At 55.5% G+C, this 19,491-nt stretch overlaps 1 protein-coding gene across 1 annotated transcript; it reads left to right on the top strand.

Moving 5' to 3' along the window:
* The first annotated feature begins 1,477 nt into the window (after positions 1–1,477).
* ADRA1D (adrenoceptor alpha 1D) lies at positions 1,478–19,366 on the top strand. Its single transcript, XM_059133856.1, has 2 exons — positions 1,478–2,599; positions 18,695–19,366. Exons 1-2 carry the CDS (start codon positions 1,483–1,485, stop codon positions 19,291–19,293), a joined length of 1,716 nt encoding a protein of 571 aa, XP_058989839.1. The 5' UTR covers positions 1,478–1,482; the 3' UTR covers positions 19,294–19,366.
* The last annotated feature ends 125 nt before the right edge of the window (positions 19,367–19,491 follow it).

Below are 19,491 nucleotides of genomic sequence, written 5' to 3'. Positions count from 1 at the left end.
CTCTTCCTACCCAGTCCCGCTAGTTAGCAAGAGGCTCCTCAAAGCCAACCCTCCACCTGTGTCCCCCATTCAAACCAGCTCCACACACCCCCTGCTCTCTGTCCTCCCTGTCCAAATCCTGGCCTGCCAAGTCCCACGCAGCCAACAAACCCAGTCACTGCTCTCGGGTCTTAACAATGTACTAATTTAATGTTCACATCATTAAGTAGACACTACTCTTATCTATTCTTACCCTCCTTTTACAAATGAAGAACTGAGACATGAAAAAGTCAAAGAGCTCCTAGGGTACATAGCCCAGATGTGGAGCCAGACATTTTGCCAACCCCCCACTCTGTAACCATCAGGCCAAGCGCCCTTTCCCACCCTCCAGCACTTCCTCCTTCCCCAGAAGGCTACTTATTTGTGTAACAAGGAAGTTTTATTCCGATATCTGATACGTAGTCAAGTAACAATGCCGAAGATGGTAGACATAAACCAGTGGGTGGTGGGCAGGGTCTGAGAGCCATAACCAAATGGATTCTTGTTCCTTTTCCCATCACAGACCAGCAGTGGCACCTGATCCCTCCCCGGGCTCTCCCCACTCCACCGCACTGGACAGAGGTGTTTGAGACCCTCGCCCGGCCTGTGGCCAGAGAGGAGTAAGGAGGTGCAACAGATCCCTCCAGGCAGTCCCAAGAGGCGACCGCCGCCGTACTGCGCGCTCGGGTCCGCAGTCCGCAGATCCCGGGTGCTTGCTGCTCTCTGGCGGCCGGAGCCGGGAGCCCGGGAGCCCCGGGACCCGAGAATCGCGCCGTCTCCGCTCCGCGCGCCCAAGGGCACCAGCGAGTGACCGAGAGGCTGGGGAAAAGGGCGGGAGGAAAGGGGATGCGGCGGAGGGGAAAGGGAAGAGGCCCGCGAGGGGCGCGGGAAGGGGCGAGTTGCTGACGGCGAGAAGAGAGGGCGGTCGTGGGTACCCGCGGCAGGGCAGGGGTGGCTGCCGCGGGGTGGGAGCGGGCGCCAGCGCCGCGACCCCTCCGGACCCCGGAATTGCTGCTCGCCGGACTCGCGCTGCCCTTTCTCCCAGCGCGTGGGGCGCCCCCTCCCTCCGCGCCGGCCGCCCCCTCCTCCTTCCCCGCGCTGCCCCTCCTCCGTCCCGCCCCCCGCGCCCGGTCGAGAGCGCCGCAGTGGCTTTGCCTGCACTGCCCGGCCCCTGAGCTGCCGCTCTGCCCGCTCGCCTGGGCACGCTCAGAGAGCAGCGCGCGTCTCCGGCCCCGGCTCTCCGGTCCGACTCCGCCGCCAGCCTCGGGAGCTCCGGCCGCTGCCCCGGCCAGCCCCGCTCCGCTCGCGGACAGCGGCGCTCGGCGCTACAGGAACTCGGGCAGGACCCCGACGGGACCCGCGCGCCAGGCTGCAGCAGGAGCCCCGCGGCTATGCCCGGGGCCCCTCTCCTGGCCAGCCGCCTGTACTGCGCCCGGGCCCGGCCCCCGACGGCCGCGCGCTGAGATGACTTTCCGCGACCTCCTGAGCGTCAGTTTCGAGGGACCCCGCCCTGACAGCAGCGCGGGGGGCTCCAGCGCGGGCGGCGGCGGGGGCGGCGCGGGCAGCGCGGCAGCCTCGGAGGGCCCAGCGGTGGGCGGCGTGTCGGGAGCCGCGGCGGGCGGCGGCGGCGGCGTGGTGGGCGCGGGCGGCGGCGAGGACAACCAGAGCTCCGCCGGGGAGCCTGGGGGCGCGGGCGCGGGCGGCGAGGTGAACGGCACAGCGGCCGTCGGGGGGCTGGTGGTGAGTGCACAGGGCGTGGGTGTGGGCGTCTTCCTGGCCGCCTTCATCCTCATGGCTGTGGCGGGCAACCTGCTGGTCATCCTCTCGGTGGCTTGCAACCGCCACTTGCAGACAGTCACCAACTATTTTATCGTGAACCTGGCCGTGGCCGACCTGCTGCTGAGCGCCACGGTGCTGCCCTTTTCAGCCACCATGGAGGTCCTGGGCTTCTGGGCCTTCGGCCGGGCCTTCTGCGACGTGTGGGCCGCCGTGGACGTGCTGTGCTGCACCGCCTCCATCCTCAGCCTCTGCACCATCTCAGTGGACCGCTACGTGGGCGTGCGCCACTCGCTCAAATACCCCGCGATCATGACCGAGCGCAAGGCGGCCGCCATCCTGGCCCTGCTCTGGGCCGTGGCCCTCGTGGTGTCCGTGGGGCCCCTGCTGGGCTGGAAAGAGCCCGTGCCCCCTGACGAGCGCTTCTGCGGCATCACGGAGGAGGCAGGCTACGCCGTCTTCTCCTCCGTGTGCTCCTTCTACCTGCCCATGGCCGTCATCGTGGTCATGTACTGCCGCGTGTACGTGGTAGCGCGAAGCACCACGCGCAGCCTCGAGGCGGGCGTCAAGCGAGAGCGCGGCAAGGCCTCTGAGGTGGTGCTGCGCATCCACTGTCGCGGAGCCAGCACGGGCGCTGCCGACGGGACGCACGGCCCGCGCAGCACCAAGGGCCACACCTTCCGCAGCTCCCTATCCGTGCGCCTGCTCAAGTTCTCCCGCGAGAAGAAGGCGGCCAAGACGCTGGCCATCGTCGTGGGCGTCTTCGTGCTCTGCTGGTTCCCCTTCTTCTTCGTCCTACCGCTTGGTGAGTGACCCGTCTCCCACCGGTCCCTTCCTTTGCTCCGTGAGCCTGCAGCTGTGCCTTCCCGGCACCCGGACTGGGATGGCCTTCCCAGGCGGAAGGTGACTCTCCACCTGGGCCCACAAGGTTGACTTAGCAACCTCTCTGGTGTCTTGGGCAGGTGCGCTTTGTGGTCGACAAAAGAGAGGCCCCTCGTGCTTGCAGGGTTCGTTTTGCAAGCTTTGAACTTCTGTCCTTCCCCTCTCAATGGCCATGACAAGCCCAGGGTTTGTTTTCACACTCCCAAACCCCTAAATATAAGAGATCTGTGGCATCTGTGTGGATGTCTGCTCCATAGGATGTGGTCAGCAGTGTACATGTTCCTCTAAATACCCCACCCAACACACACACACACACACACACACACACACACACACACATGCCACACACATTCACAGACACAAATGCCAGCACCCAGTGGTGGGGTCAGAGTGCATGCTGGTGTCCCAAGCCCGTACCTCAGCAGGGACGCGAAGCCACCTGCTTTCTCCAGGAACTCATTCAGTTCCTGGCCAGGAGACCCTCCCTTTCTGGTGTCTGTGAATGCTCTGGGCTCTCACTTCTGAAATCTCTTCTTGTAAGTAGGGAGGGGGCTGTGTGGGATCAGAAGGAAGGGGATAGGGACAAATTATCAAATGCAAAGTTAATATCGTTCATCATTGCTTCTGACATTGACTGAGTCCTTTAGCTCTCTTGAGAACTTTCCTGTTTCTCTCAGCAGCTTCCCTGCAGTCCTGGGAGGTGGGCGGCTGTTCTCAGGGGCTTTTTCCCACCCCCTGAAGGTCCCTCCTGGAAACCTCAGGGCCGGGTCAGCTTAGGGAGGAGGAGGGGAGCATCGTCTCTGGGGACGTATTTGCCCTGAGTCATTTTGCCCATGGCTGCAACCCCGGCCGGCTCAAGCTGGGCCTCCCCTGTCTTGCCCAGGCCTCGCTCCTTCCACACTGTGCAGCGGAGTCAGGAAGGGGACAACAGCTTCCCTCTGCTCCCCTGCAGGCCCTCTCCACACAGCGGCCATAGTGAACTTATATTATAAATTAGAGTGTTACTCTCTGCTAAAACCCCTCCATGCTTTCCAGCTGCCCTGGGAACAAAATCCAGACTCTCCACCATGGCCTGTGAGAGGGTGACCTTCAAATTTATTATTGTCCAAACCAAAACGAGACGTTATGAATATTTATGCTGGGATCCCAGGCACAAACCGGGACAGTGGGGGCAAACCCGAACATGTGCTTCCCCTCCTGGAAGGAGGGCCCCGGGTGATGGCCTCATGGCTTTGCTTCCCTGCCCCTTGCTTGTTGTATGCCTTGGCTTCTCGGACCCTCTTCCGGTTCCTTACCTACATCGAGCTCCTGCTCCTGCACTTGCTCTTCCCTCCATCCCACCTGCCCTCCACAACCCCTCCTGGCTAACTTTAGGTCTCCGTTTAAATGTCCCCTCTTCAGAGAGGTCTTCCCTGATGCCTCAGCCCTCTTGTGTCCTTCTCTGGTCTCTCTCCCTTGGGGCCCAAGTTTCTCTTTCTTTACTGTCTCCTGCGTGCTGCTTGTTTGGTGTCCCGGCCCTGCACTGGCCCCAGAGCTCTTCAAGGGCAGGGCCTGGGGTAATTTTCAAATCCACAGTGCCGGCACAGCGCCTGGCATATGAGGAACAATGTGGCACAACAAGGACCACAGGCTCTGGCACCAGACAGGCTGGGTTCAAATTCCAGCTTTGCTCCGACTGGCTCTGGAAGTTCCCGAACGTCTCTGTGCCTCTGCGTCCTCGTCTAGAAAATCAAGGTCATGGTGATGGTAGCAGGGCCCACGTGGGGACCCACCATGAGAATTCAGGAAGCTGCTGTGTGTAAATCTAACCATTGCTTGTCACGGGCTCCCTGCGAGCTAATGCTTTTGTAGTAGTCACTCTGAGTACATCGCTGACTTGAAAATCAGCCAGCCAGAGGCTGCTGTGAGGGTGTAGGGAGGCATGGACACTAAGCAACACACTTGGGGGCCAAGTAGGCAGGCAGGAGAAAGTCAGTGTGTCCCCACTCCTTTAGAAACCTGCCCCAGATTTAGTACCCTCCCCACAAAGCTCCCCACTCAGGTTCCTTTCCTCCCATCAACCAACCCCTTCCTTATCCATGCCCCCCCTCATTCACCCCTCCCCCCACTTCACACTGCACCCCCATAGGGAATGATGGAGCTGTGTACAGAAGGCCACCTCCCATAATGTTCTTTTAACTTCTTTTAAAATTTCCAGTTACAGAATGATGCACAGATAACGAGAAAATGCTAGGCCGAGGGTCCCTGTACCCGTAATCACCCATACAGAACAGCTGTTCACGTGTTCCTATATTTGCCTCAGATCCCTTTCTCTGTTTCTCTTTACAAAGACATAGAACACAGACAAAAGTAAGTTCCCTCCTGCGGTCCCTTCCTCCTCTGCTCCCTCCCTCCCCAGAGGTAAATCTGGAGTCTGTCACCCCATTCATCTCTTTATACTCTTACCGCAAATATCTGTATCCATAGTAATGTATAGTATTGTCTTGTCTGCCTTTAGGATGTGTAGAATTGGCAGTATGCCGTGCACACCGTTCTTCAGTTTGCCTTTCTCATGCAACATTACCTCGCTGAGATTTACCTGGGCTGGTTCACTGTAGCAGCAGTACAGTATTCCATTCGAGAATATTCCATGGGGTGTTACACAGTCTTCTGCTGAGCATTTGATTTTTCATAGTTTTCACTGTTCTGGTCAACACTGCAAAGGGCTCCTACTGTTTTTGTTTTTTGTTTTGGGGTTTTTTGTTTTGGGTTTTTTTGTTGTTGGGGGGGGTGTTTTGAGGTTCAGAGCATGCTCCTCTTCCAGGAAGTCATCCTTAACTTTCCATGGCTTTTGGCTCTTTTTCAATCCCTCCATCTCTGCTGCTCCTCACACTTGGCGTCAGCCACCACCCACCCCCCCGGCGTATCCTTGTCTCTTCCTTCCTACCAGTCTGGTTTGTGCCCAGACTCCCGAGCCCCAGAGCAGAGCCCAGGGCCGCGGGTGGCGCCAAATTGAGTGGAATCTGGCAACAGTGAGCAACCAGGACAGAGGCCAAGCAGGGAGACAGAATATTCCGATCTTGCCTCTGCCATGGTGTGGCTGGGAGGGCGGTGCTTGCAGTGGGGGTGGCAGTGGCTTGAGGGCTGTGCAGAAAGGAGAACCAGCCAGGAGGTTCTGAGACACCACCACCCCCCCAGCATTGGGCCCAGGTCTGGAGAAGGGAAGTTCCTTTGAAGGAGCAGGGACAATTCAGAGCATCAACTCTGGGGAGGAATGTGGAATCCAAGGGTCTGGCATATGCTGGTAGGGGAGTGCCAAGATATGGCCAGGGTGGAGGAGGTTGAAACCTTGGATAAAGGGGACCAAGAAGGGGGTGGTTACCGAAGCAGGAGCATGGGGACAGAAAGAGGATGGAGGGGCAAAAAGAAGAGCGGGGCTAGGGGTAGAGCTTTGGGGAGCACCCACTTTGAAGGAACCAGAAAGAGGTCAAGAAGGGGGCCACCAGAAAGAGTGGCATCTCCCTCCTCCTGGACCCTTGTTCCCGGGCCAGGTGTGATGAGCACCGGAGGTGGAGGGCTTGAGAAAGAGCAGTGTGTGCCAGCCAGGGCTATAGCCCATGGAAATGAAGGCACCTAGTAGGTCCACAACCCAGGGGTTGTCCAACAGACCCAGGGTGCCCCTCCCTGCTTGTCCACACTCAAAACCAAGAAGAAGCACGAGCCACAGCCGCAGTCTGTCACCTGCCTGACCTTTAGATGCCAGTCAACAAGGCCAGGAAGGAAGGTATTGGCTCCTTCCGGGGCACCCCGGGAGCTGTGTGTGGATGCAAGAGGCGTCACTTGCCCTCATGAGGGGGTCCCCACCTGCCTGAGCCATTCACTCCATCCGCGTGCCCACGCCCCCTGGAGTGCCCAGGACAGCCCTGTTATGCCTGCCGAGTGGTATGATTACTAGCAATGCTCCCCTTTCACCCTCAAAGGTGTTCCAGGCTGAATGACAGAATATAGGGTCACCAATCCTTGGGGCCTTTGGAGGAGGGGCTCTGGGCAGCCCTTCTCAAGACAGGCAGGCAGTCCCTGCTCTCACCTCAGCAAGCTGACGTGGAACTGGGTGCCTTAGAAAATTACAGGATGTCGTGTAAAAGTCCCTTCTGACACCTAGAGGAACCCAAACTTACAGAATGCACATATGGAAAGGGGCAGCAGTTCTGCAGACTTCCCTGGGGAAAGGGGGTTTGGTAGGGGTGCAGCGGGTGGGAAGGGCCCCTGATGAAAGCCTCTGCCCTAGGGCACTTCGTGCGAGAGGCTTCTCACCCCCAGAGGTCTGGGCCAGCCTTTGGGGGCAGAAATCCCTGCGAGCAAGAGGGGAACAGAGAAACTGGGGAGAAACCTTGCCCCAGCAAGTGCCCATCTGCACAAGAGCTCTCTTCCTCTCCCAGGCATCTCCAGACGCATCTTCTCTTGTGGGTTCACTGCATCAGGCTCAGGTCCCCCCTTAGCCATCCCCAGAGGTGGACCTGTCCCCTGGAACATACACATACACACGGACATGACAGCCCCCCACCCCCCGCCGCCTGCCTCCAAGCTCCCTTCCATTGGGCAGGTCACTGAGCCTGATTGGCCTCTGAATGTGCTCGCTCGTGCAAAGTAGCCTCAGAGGCTCACAGCCCATGGCGCCCTCCCAAACACGCCTCAAGGTGGGCAAGCTGTCTGGAGGCTGATGTCAGAAGTCCTGGGACAGCCCAGCTGCTGTCCCAGACCCCACATCTAGCCATCTGTGAGCCATCCCTGGGCTTCCTTCCCGGCCAGTCAGGCTCGGCCCTGTGATATCGCCATCCTGCCCACCCCTGGATTTAGTTAGGGGCTCCTTCCTGCTCCCCAAATATTCTGTACATGCTTTGATGACAGGACATTGTAATTGCTGGTATTCTTACACATATCACAAAGCGGCAGGACAGAGGAAACTATACATATACAGACATAGAAAAGTAGAGGGGCCTGTCGCCTTGGAGGCATGAAGTGGAGAGTCCATGGCAAGAGGAGTCCCGAGATGAGACAGGATGCCATCAACAGGTGGAGTAAATAAATTGTGCTGTGTTGTTAAATTTGCTGAACTACTATACAGCTAGGAAAAATAACACAATGTGGATGGATTTCAGGGACACTATGCTGGACCAGCTGAGCCAGATCTGAAATTAAAAGCACACAATCTACACGATTCTGTGTATACGAAGTTCAGAAACCAGCAAAACTAGTTGATGATTAAAGTCAGGTTGGTGGGTATATGTATTGGCTGGAAGAGGGAGCAAAGAAACCTTCCGAAGGGTTGAGAATGTTCTAGATCTTGGTCTGGGCAGGGACTACCTTAGCATGTGCATATGTAAGTCATCAAGCTATACTCTTAAAACTTTATAACTTGACTGTCATAATCTGATGCCTGAATTAGAAAGAGAGAAGGCGGGAGGAGGCAGGAGACAGGCTTTAGCCACGCCGAGGAGTCAGTGTCCAGACTGGCAAACACGCGTGGGCAGCCGGCTAGAGGGGGTTGATTCCTCATGTGCATCTGAGCGTTGGCCAAATGCCAAAGGACTCCTCTGCAGATGTTCCCTGAGGTCACGTGGGGGTCTACAGTCACAGGGGGATTGGTAAGGGATGCTTGGTGGCAGGTCCTCAGCAATGCCATTAAATATCTCCTGGCCCAAAAGCCTGAAAAAAGGGCTGGCATCACATCTCCTAACTGTGCCTTTGTGACACCTGGCACATAGTAGGTGCTCAGTAAACATGTGTAGAAGGCAGAAGTGGTGGATCTCATAGCCTCTTCACATCTCCCATGCCAAGGGTCTGAGTGGTAAAGCACAATACACTCTTTCTTTTTGGTTTTCTTTTATTCGGATAAGAACACTTAACCTGAGATCTACCCTCTTAACAAGTTGTGACGTGTACAATGCACTGTGTTAGCTGTAGACACAGTGTTGCATAGTAGAACTCTGGAATGTAGTCATCTTAAGTGAAACTTCATTTATTTTTTTTAAGATTTTATTTATTTATTTGACAGAGATCACAAGTAGGCACAGAGGCAGGCAGAGAGAGAGAGGGAGAAGCAGGCTCCCCGCTGAGCAGAGAAGCCCGGTGCGGGGCTCGATCCCAGGACCCTGAAATCATGACCCGAGCCGAAGGCTTTAACCCACTGAGCCACCCAGGCGCCCCTGAAACTTCATTTATGCTGATGGATCAGCAGCTCCCTAGTCCCCCCTCCTCCCAGCCCCTGCCATTGCTCTCTCTGATTCCAAGGACCCAGCTTCCACAATGTCAACCCAAGCCCAGCCTTGGTGCATCCCAACCTCCACCCACCATCCCAGCACTGAGAATTATTCTGTTTTGTCTTATTTTGGTTTTGAGGGTTATTTTGAAGAACATCCAGAAGCCTTATCAGTTCATCTATAAATTCTTCAATATACATTTCTAGAACTCAAGAAGTTTTTTTTGAAAAAATAACCACAACCCATTATAACACATAGAAATAGTTGTTTAAGGGCAAATATGGTCTTCGTAGTGTTCAGATGTTGCCAGTCGCGTCATAAATGTATCATTTGTTTGACTCAGGATCTGAGAAAGGTGCCTGTGTTGCATGTGGTTGATTTGCCCACTTGGTCTCTTTAATTGGTAAGATTCCCCTCCTCCCACCTTTTCCTTGCAATTTACTTAGTGAAGAAACCAGATCATGTGTCCCGAACAGGTGCCCACAGTCTGGAGTCTGTGTCCCCGTGGGGCCATTCAGTGTGTCCCTCTGGTCCGTGTACTTCCTGTGAACCGGCTCAATCAGAGTAAGTTTCAGTGTTTGGACCAAGAATTCTTCCCTTTTGTGCTGTTACTAGTGGTCAGTGACCCCGGTACCTGATAAGACGTCTCAGGTTCAGCTCGTACTTCTCTTCCCCCAGAACCTAGAAGCAGCCATTTCTTCAAAGAGCCTCGGTCCCTTTTAGTGGTAAATGATCATTTAGAGATCACCGTCTGAGCTCTCAGCTGCTCAGTGAGACTGAGTTGGCCCCTGAATTAGCAGACAGAGCTAGTACATTTTATTTTTTTTATAAAAAAAAAAAAAAAAGTACACCACTAACGGGATGTACCTAGGAGCCGCCCCTCCGCCCACATCCCCCCAACAGCAGAAGGGCATCCAGGGCCAGACAAATAGTTCTCTGCCAGCCCCACAGAGTTCATGAGTCCTAAGGCAAACACGGGGGCACAGGATTTCTGATCTATTCCCAGTCCATCTTGAGCCAGAGTATCCGTCGATTACCTCTTACCATGGAAAACTGGCACTGCAAGGAATTCAAGAGAATTGGCTTGACACAGCTGGCCCCATGGTGCCCTCACATCACCCCTTCATGTTCACACAATCCATCAGAGACTAGGCCCCTCAGGCGGTCACCTCTTCCTGACAGCCTTCCATGATTGTGCCCACTTCAAAATGACCTTATCTCCTACCACTCTCACCTTCCCCTTCTCTGTTCCAGTGATCCCAACATCTTGGTTGTCCTCCAACATCTCAGGTTCCCTGTTGCTTCAGGGCCTTTGCACATGCCCTTCCACTCTCTGGCATTCTCTTTCCTCACGTTGATGTGTGGCTCAGTCCCCCCTCAGGGTCTTTAGGTCTCAGCTCAAGTGTGCTTGATTAGAGAGGTTTATTCGACCCTTTACAGTATAGCAAAGAGGTTTGCCCGCAGCAGATGTCCCAGGCTCTCTTGGCAGAGGAACTACTGAGCTTCAGAGTCAGAGCCACTGAGCAAGCAGTTGAGAGAAGGGGAGAGAGACAGGCTGCATGGGGTGGGGAATTCCTTCTCTCCCAGCCCTACTGGTGAGAAGACCCTGACTATCCAGGAGAATGTGGTATTTCTAACTGCACTCTATCTCTCCGGCCAGAGAGAAAGGCTGCCTGTGAATAGAAAAGTCCCCAGTGATGGAATGGGTGGGAAAGGGGCAGGCTGGGGTGCAGCCTGATATTTCATGGTCGGCTGCAAGTTATGAGCAAGCCTGGCTGTGAATTCTGACATTCTGCCAAGAACAAGTTCCCTTCTGGTGGTGCCAGAAGAAAGCTGTTAATCACACAGCCCGCCCCATGGCTTCACAACTGTCATTCCCCAGCGAGGCTCGGCCAGCTCGGCCGCCTCTAGCCTAACCAGCATCTCAGTAGCATCTCCATCTCCTAGACCTGGACATCTCTGGTCCTTAGGCGTGGAGGCTGGCTTGGGGATCATCAAGGCTGCAAACACAAATCTCACGGGCTGCCTCAGTTTCCCCAACAATGTGTGGGCCTGGTTGGCCCGGCCACCATGCCACAGAATGAGCCTACCTGTTGACATAAGAGAGAGGCCCTGCCTTTTGTGGCTAGTGGCTACCCAGTTCCCCTCAACATTAGGTTAGACTCCTGACTGAGGCGCCCCAATATAGGAAATGGGGGAAAGCAGATGGGAGCAAGACTGATGGGACACTCGCATGAGAGCAAGGCCGAGAAGAGAGAAGCAAGCAGGAGTTGGGTCTGTGCTTATCTCCCACCTGTGTTCTTACTACTCCTCACAGGTGCCTAGAGGGGATCCCTCAGCCCCCGCTGAGGGTCAGGCACCTGTGTTAGAGGCTGGGATGAAAACAGCCATCAGTTTCATTGCTGCCTTCAAGAAACCAATCATCAGGGCGCCTGGGTGGCTCAGTGGGTTAAAGCCTCTGCCTTTGGCTCAGGTCATGATCCCAGGGTCCTGGGATCGAGCCCCACATCGGGTTCTCCGCTCAGCGGAGAGCCTGCTTCCTCCTCTCTCTCTCTGCCTGCCTCTCTGCCTACTAGTGATCTCTCTCTGTCAAATAAATAAATTTAAAAAAAAATGATCATCTAGGAGGGTAGATGGAGCAATAACAAATTTTATTAGAATGCGGACTTGCATAAAAGAGCAGGTAACCCAGGCTTGATGGGGAGGATGCCAGCCCCAAGACTCGAGGGCTGGGAAGGACGAAACAGTTGGGGCCAAGCAGAAAGGCAGAAGGAGCCCAGCCCCCTGTGGGAGGACCTGCTCTCAGCTTCATCTCTCAGCTTTTGTCCAAATCTGGAGGGGAGCACAGACAGCACTGGGTTCTAAAAAGCCTTGACTGCAGGGGCACCTGGGTGTCTCAGTGGCTAAGCCTCTGCCTTTGGCTCGGGTGGTGATCTCAGGGTCCTGGGACCAAGCCCCGCATTGGGCTCTCTGCTCAGCAAGGAGCCTGCTTCCTCCTCTCCCTCTGCCTGTCTCTCTGCCTACTTGTGGTCTCTCTCTCTGTCAAATGAATAAATAAAATCTTTAAAAAAAAAAAAAAAACTTGACTGCAACTGCAACACAAGAAAGCTTGGGGTTAGTCCTCAGACCCGCTGGAAGCCACTTGCAGTTTTCAGAGGTTTAAGGAGAGAAACCAATTTTAGAAAAAGCCTCCAGCAGCTGTGTGCGGAGTGGAGAGGCCCCAGGACCCTTGGGGGCCATCGCAGCCATGCAAACAAAATGAGACGCCAGGCTAAGCAAAAGCCTCAGGAATGAGGTGAAGGGAAGGACCCTGCTAGAGACAAAATCGAAGGCACCTGGCATGATGGCCAGTTGGACACGGAGAGTAGAGAAGAGGGACTCACTGAGCAAACTCGGCAAGTGCCCAGCACCTACTGTGTGTTCAGTGTGCTCAGGAGGGCTTCAGGGCCATGGGAGTGTAGTGCCAAGCAAAACAGGCACAAGTGCTGCCCTGGGGACTTGGCCGCAGACAGAGATGCTGGACAAAATGAAAACTCAAACAGTATGGGAGGAGGCGAGTAGGTGCCACGGAGAGCAATAGCCCCAGTTGAGGGGGATGGGAAGTGATGGGGTGGGGGAGGGCAATTCGATTTTACGTGAGAAGCCAGGGAGACCTCACTGCAAAGCTGAGCACACGAGCCTTGTGGATATCTGGGCAAAGAAGATGATGAGGAAAAGCAAGTGCAAAGGCCCTGTGGTGGGAGTGTGCCTGGCATATCCAAGAAGTAAAATGGAGGGCAGTATGGCTGGAATAGAGTCAGGGGGTTAGGAAGGGAGGATGGCAGAGGGGTTGGGGGGCCACATGTCGAGCTGTGTAGGTTGTAGGCTTTTACTGGGAGGGGGAAGGGTAGCTCTTAGAGGGTTTTGGAACCTAAGAAGTGACTTGATCCATTTTTTTTAAGATTTTATATATTTATTTTACAGAGAGAGATCACAAGAGGGCAGAGAGGCAGGCAGAGAGAGAAGAAGCAGGCTCCCTGCTGAGCAGAGAGCCCGACGTGGGGCTCGATCCCAGGACCCTGGGATCATGACCTGAGCCAAAGGCAGAGGCTTTAACCCACTGAGCCACCCAGGCGCCCCATCCATTTATATTTTTAAAGAATCGCTCTAGCTGCTGGGTTGAGGATAAAAAGCAGGGTATACGCACGGGGAGGAGGGTAGCTTTTGAGTTCTGACCTTGCGTCCTTCCTCTCTGCCCTCGGTGACTCCTTTCTGTAACCACTACCCTCATCATTGTTCTGCAAACATGCCAGGGCCACTGCAGGGCCTTTGCACGGGCTATTCTCACTGCCTGAAAAGCTCCCCCCCCCCATGTGTCCACATGCTCAATTCAGCCCTTTCCTCAAATGTGATATCCTCAGCAGGATGTCCTGCTTTCCTGGCCACCTTATCCAAAATCTATCCCACCCCACACAGACACACAAATACACACCTCCTAGCTTCTTTCCCTGCTTTACTTCTCCTTAGCATATTTAATTATCTGATATGTTTGCATTTTCCTTGTTTATCCTGTGTCTTGCCAGCCTGGCCTAGTGAAATGTAAGCTTCATGAGGTCAGGGTAAGTGTGACATGGCCATAGATACCCAAGTGGAGAGGTCTGGGAGGCAGTTAGACCTGAGTCTGGGGAGAACCGTCTGAGCTGGAGATAGAACTTATGGGCATTCTCATCTGAAGTTGGTATTTAAACCCATGAGCTGGGATGAAATCACCAGGAGAATGTGAAGGGAAGAGATTCCGGACTTCGGAGAAGGGCACTCTTACATTTAGCAGTGGGGATGTGCAGAAGCAGCAGCAGAGGTCATGGCTACGGAGTAGAAAATCCAAGAGTGTAGCACCCTGGGAGATGAGATGGCACCGGGTGAGACGAGAGGAGTCGGTGAGGGAGGGGGTGGATGAGAGCTGTGTTCGCAGGACAGGAGGAGCAGGGCTCTACAGCAGAGCAGTGAAAAGCAGGTGGGGAATGGAAGTAGGCAGGTGTGGGCAGAAAAGAGAGAGGGGATGAGGTTGTAGCCCGAGACCCAGCAGAGAGGGTGCAGCTGGGACAGGGGCACGCTTGAAGGGGACCGATGGACGGAGGGTACCACCACACAAGGAGGCATGCTGACCCTGGGCAGGAGAAACCTCCTTCTTACCAAGGAGGCGAGGTGAGGAAGGCTTGAGCAAGTGCGCAACTTCTTGGCTGCTCTTTCCTCTGTGAAATGGGAAGTGATCGGCGGCTCCGGAAGAGGCAAAAGGGTGGAGTAAAGGCTCAAGGAGATGGTGCTGGACTTGGGGAAAGCAGGCTGAGGGTGAGGAGCCAGGTCCCTGGAAGCCCCAGACAGAGCTGAGTTCGGGAACCCTAACATACTCAGGGAGTGGGTAAATCACTCCAGAGTTCAAGTCTGAGTGAATACGTACAGCCCAAATCCAGAAGGATGTGGACATGGGAGGGTTGAGAAGGGAACATGGGGGGAGTGGTGAGTGACTAGGAGACTCAGCTAAGCAGGGATGATAGGAGAAATCCAAGGGCTGGCAGAAAGTCCAAGTGCAGATAAGAAAGAGAGGACGAGAGGCTGCAGTCGCAGTGGAAAACAGGTTTTAAGTGCAGAAAGGAAATGCTCAGGTTTATCTTTTAAAAGCTCCCCACCACCACCACCACCAGGGGCATCTGGGTGGCTTAGTTCGTTGGGCATCTGACTCTTGGTTGGGCTCAGGTCATGGTCTCATGGGTGGTGGAATCGCCCCACATCAGCTCCAAGCTCGGCTGCTTGGAGACTCTCTCCCTCTGTCCCCCTCCCCTCTCTTTCTCTCTCCAAGATAGAGGAGTAAATCTTTAAAAATAAAAATAAAAATAATAAAAGGGTTGTTTTTATAATCCTATAATTAGGGGGTGGCATAAAGGGGGGAGGGTCCAGGACCAATAGGAGTTGGTGATGGATGGGATGCCGGGTGTAACAGAGAGAGGGGTTGGAATGTATGAAGCGCCAGTGATGGGCCAAGTACATGTGGAGAGCTTACCATTTAGAGATGAGATAGGCATGCGGTGCCTGACTGGCTTATCTGGATCTCAGGGTCATGAGTTCAAGCCCTACATTGGGTATACAGATTACTTAAATAAATAAACATTTTTTTCTTTTAAAGATAAAGTAGACAGGAAACTGATAGTCGCCTGCTATGTTCTTGGCACTTAGACGTGAGAAGATGTGCTATAGGGAAAGTACCCCTAACTGTGGGGTTGGGAAGGGTGGTGTGCGGAGGGCTTCCAGGTGGAGGTGTCGCTGGAGCTGGCACTAACAGGTGGAAGGAGGCAGTACAATCCGGGAAGAGCAGGAGCAAAAGCACCCAGGCAAGCCTGGGGAGGCCACTGTGGTCAGAAGACGGCGAGAAGTCAGCGCAGCCATTCAGCTGATGCACAGGAAGACGAAAGACTGCTGAGGGAAGTAGGAGCCATAAGAGAAAGGGGAGCGAGGGTATGAAGCCGGGAGCCAGAGGAGCGGTGGGAGGCTAAGGGAGGCTGCCCCACACAGGCCTCTGTTTCCAATGACAGTTGCCAAGTTGAGTTAGCGGGACTGGGCTTTCTGCTGGCAGGGAAGGCTGTGGGAGAGGGAGCCAGGTCAGGGCAGGAAAGGGGACTGCCAGGCACTGAGAGACAGTGGCCTTGTCTCAGAGCCCCCAACTGCTCATTGGGGCTTTCCTGTAACTGGGCTCAGGGGCTGGCACAGGTGGGTGCCAGGCCGCTGGAGAGAGAGGAGAAGGCATATAGGCAAGGTTGACCTAAGTAACCACAAGTCAGAGGGGTTGGGAGAGCAGAAAGCTGGGAGTGGCCAAAAAGGGGCTTGTCCACTGATGACCCCACGGCTGGGTGACATTGCAGGGACAATGCCCATGAGCCAAGGGCCCATCCTCAGGGGTCTCGGGGCAGCTCCCCATTTCATCTATGCGTGCCAAGAGCAGGGATGGGTTCGCAGCCCCCTGGAACCCAGAGGTCTTGGCCAGAGGTTCAAGCTAAGCACATGGAACACCAGATGCTGTCAGTGTCCCCTCCATGCCATCCCCTGGACCTTCAGGCCACATCAACCAATTTCCATCCAAAAACCTGCCCGCATCTTTGCCCGGCTCCACCCACCCAAACTCTCATCATCCACGTACACAGCAGGCAGGAAGCGTGGGAAATGAACACCTCAGGGAGCAGCACAACCCGTGCCTGATGAATGAGGGTGTAGACACCCTGCCTCCCTCACCCCGCTGCTGGGACCACTCTGAGGTTCCTGGACTTCCTGGTGTCCCAGAGCTCCCAGTGGCATTGCACCCCAGTTGCTCACAACGAGCAACTTGCCCTTGAATCCTTGTCTCGGGGTCTGCTTCCAAAGCCCAAAGTAAGGCAAGAAGCTCAGCAGGACAAGGAAGAAAATCTGGGGACAGGAAGGCTGAGTGTGGATCCCAGGTCTGCAGCAAGCTTCTGCTTGAACATAAAATAGAACAGTGTTTATTATGGCTGAGGGCATCCTCACAATATGCTGTGTCGCCCACAAATCTGAGCAAAAACCACGCCGATAACAGCACTGTTCGGCCGGCTCCGGGCTTGCAGCTGAACGCATAGTCCACTGATTTGTCATCCTGGGCTAAATATAAAAGAACCATGGCCTGAGTCAGAGTTATTTTGAGCACTGTGTCTTACTTTGCGGCCACCGAGGGATGCTATTCAGAGGGCCACCTTCCTGGGGGCTGAAGTCAATCCTGGTGGCCCCCAGGGCCAGGGACAACTGTCTAACTCCGCTCCTAGGGGGAAGTTGCCTCCTCAGCATATGCTGACAGATGCCCCCGCCTCCCCCAAACCCACCAGGTCTTGGCTTCTGTTTCTGGCTACTCTCCAGATCCGGGAACTGGTCTCTTCCTGGGGCGGAGCTGTCCTCCCTCAAAAGCCACCCAAGAGGGAGAGGGGAAGTAAAGCAACACTAGTGTTTATTAAGAGCCTGCGAAGTTCTGCGCCCTGAAATGCGTGAATCTTCACGACATCCCTTCCAGCGAACTGTTACTGGATTTTGCAGAAAGCGTGAGACTTGCTCAGGGCTGCGTGACTGCAGTCTCAATGGCCTGTGCCTCGTGACGCTGGGCAACTCTCCTTCTTCTGCCACTGCCACCGCCACCGTGGGTCTTGGCACCAAGAATTCTCTATTTGGTAGGAGGTGGGTGATGGGCAAGTGCTCCCAGGTCAGAGAGGGGATAATGGTGCCTCTGGCCCCTCAATAGGGGACCTGCTTTCATTTCTCTGGGGGCCAAGGGAGGAGAGAGCATGGCCCAAGATTTGTCAAGGCCCCCTGGCCCTGGCCCACTCAGTCTCACGGGCACCTACAACTTTTGTCCCTGGTGGGATGTCCCTGTCACCGTCCACTCCCCTGCGGCTGCTGAGGATGTGAGAACGAGAGTGGTTTTGGCTTTCTGCGTCATGCATGCCCTGGCGTATTGTCGGGTGTCTTTTGAAGACATGACCCCCTCAGGTCAGTGATGGGGATGACAGGGGAGAAGTGGGCAGGGGGGAGGATCTTTCTGACAGAGCTCAGGTCCTAGTGCACACACCCCTACCTGCCTGGCACTCAGCTCCCTCAAAGCTACCCCCAGAAGCCCTCCCTGACCACTTCCCCTGGGATGGCCCCACTGACCTCCATTCCAACAGCCATGGGCGTTGTGTTTACTGAGGCTTAATTCTAGGCTCTTGTCTCCCACCTGCTTGAAAACATCCATGGCTCCGAACTACCCACAAATACATGTGGAAATTCCCAGTACTTCAGGCCCTTTACCATCTATCCCAAATGATGTTGTTCTTGGTGTATCCCACAGGACATTCCCAGGCCCCCAACTTGTACTCCTCTTGCCCACCTGTCCCCTCCTCTGCTGTCTCCCTCTGTCCCTCCTCATCTCACCACACTCCTGTCCATCCTCTGAGAACCCTGGAAGCTCCCCGGCCTCCATGCTGAGCACTACCATCACCCTGTCTTCATTTCCTTGGTAGTTTATGCACATGGGTGCTCAGGGAATGCAGCCATGCTTGATGTGAGCCCAGCACAGTGCCTGACGTGGAGCACGCCTTGGTCAACATTTAATTCAAAGGCGCTTACCCTTTTAGTGCCACAGACAGCCCTGCGCATGTGGCAAAGCTTGGCAGGGGGCCCTTCTCAGGGTTATGCTTTCAAATGCATAAACTAAAATACAAGAAATTGCAAAGAAAACTGATTTGGTCGAACACATCAAAATATTTGTGAATGAAATCTGTGAGTTAGTAAGTCATTTGCTTCTAGGTTAGGGCAGTAAAAGGATCTAGGGGTGCATTCGGATGTCTGTCGTTTCCAAATAGTGAGCAGCGTGGACAGCGTTTCAAAGCGTCTGCAACAACTGAATGTGACAGGAAAATATCTGGCAGGAACTGCTGATAGCAGGTCGAATCCTAGGAAACTGCCAATCTTGCACCCGTTTTGAGCTCCAAGAACCTTGATTGCATATGGCTCGGTCTCCTCCTGCACATGTTTGTTGCCGACACACGTCTTGAGGGAAATGAACAGTATCGGGTAGAAGTGAGTAAAATGGAAAATGATTTTTCCTCATCCAAGTTCATGGACCCCTCGAATTATATCAGGGACCCCTTGGGAAGAGAGACCTTGAGAGACCCGAGTTCACGACGCCTTTGTGCCCAGGGGCTACCTAGGCTTCCCTCTCCCCAAGCCTCCGTCTAACAGGCGTGACTCTCTGTCCTCCCCTTCCCCAGGCTCCCTGTTCCCGCAGCTGAAGCCGTCGGAGGGCGTCTTCAAGGTCATCTTCTGGCTTGGCTATTTCAACAGCTGCGTGAACCCGCTCATCTACCCTTGCTCCAGCCGCGAGTTCAAGCGCGCCTTCCTCCGCCTGCTGCGCTGCCAGTGCCGGCGTCGCCGGCGCCGCCGTCCCCTCTGGCGCGTCTACGGCCACCACTGGCGGGGTTCGACCGCGGGCCCGCGCCCTGACTTTGCTCCCGGCCCCGACGCCGCGCCCCCTGGGGCCCCGCTGGCCCTCACCGCGCCCTCGGCCCCCGGCTCCCCCGACACGCCAGAGGCGCAGGCTCCCGTCGCCGGTCGTCGAAAGCCGTCCTGCGCCTTCCTCGAGTGGCGGCTGCTCGGGCCATTCCGGAGACCGACCACCCAGCTGCGTGCCAAGGTCTCCAGCCTGTCGCACAAGATCCGCGCCGGGAGCGCGCGCTCAGAGGCCGCCAGCACCCTGCGAGCGGAGGTGGAGGCGGTGTCCCTGGGAGTCCCCCACGACGTGGCCGAGGGCGCCACCTGCCAGGCCTACGAACTGGCGGACTACAGTAACCTCCGGGAGACTGATATTTAAGGACCCTGAGCGAGACCGAGGAGTGTGCTGGGGGAGGAGAAAAGGGGCTGCGGGTGGGGGAACGGGGGTAAGGGGCGGTGAGGGAGGCTGGCTTTGTTCAAGAGGCCCCCGGCCGGATCAGGGACGGGACACTGATTAGGGTGGCTGCTCTGGGGCCTCCCCGAGGAACTGAGGCGGGGAAACGTGAAAAGTTGTGGC

This window comes from Mustela lutreola, chromosome 9, assembly GCF_030435805.1.
Source record: "Mustela lutreola isolate mMusLut2 chromosome 9, mMusLut2.pri, whole genome shotgun sequence".
Taxonomy (NCBI): domain Eukaryota; kingdom Metazoa; phylum Chordata; class Mammalia; order Carnivora; family Mustelidae; genus Mustela; species Mustela lutreola.
Note: the sequence above shows the minus strand (reverse complement) of the source record. Positions and strands in the feature narration are given on the sequence as shown.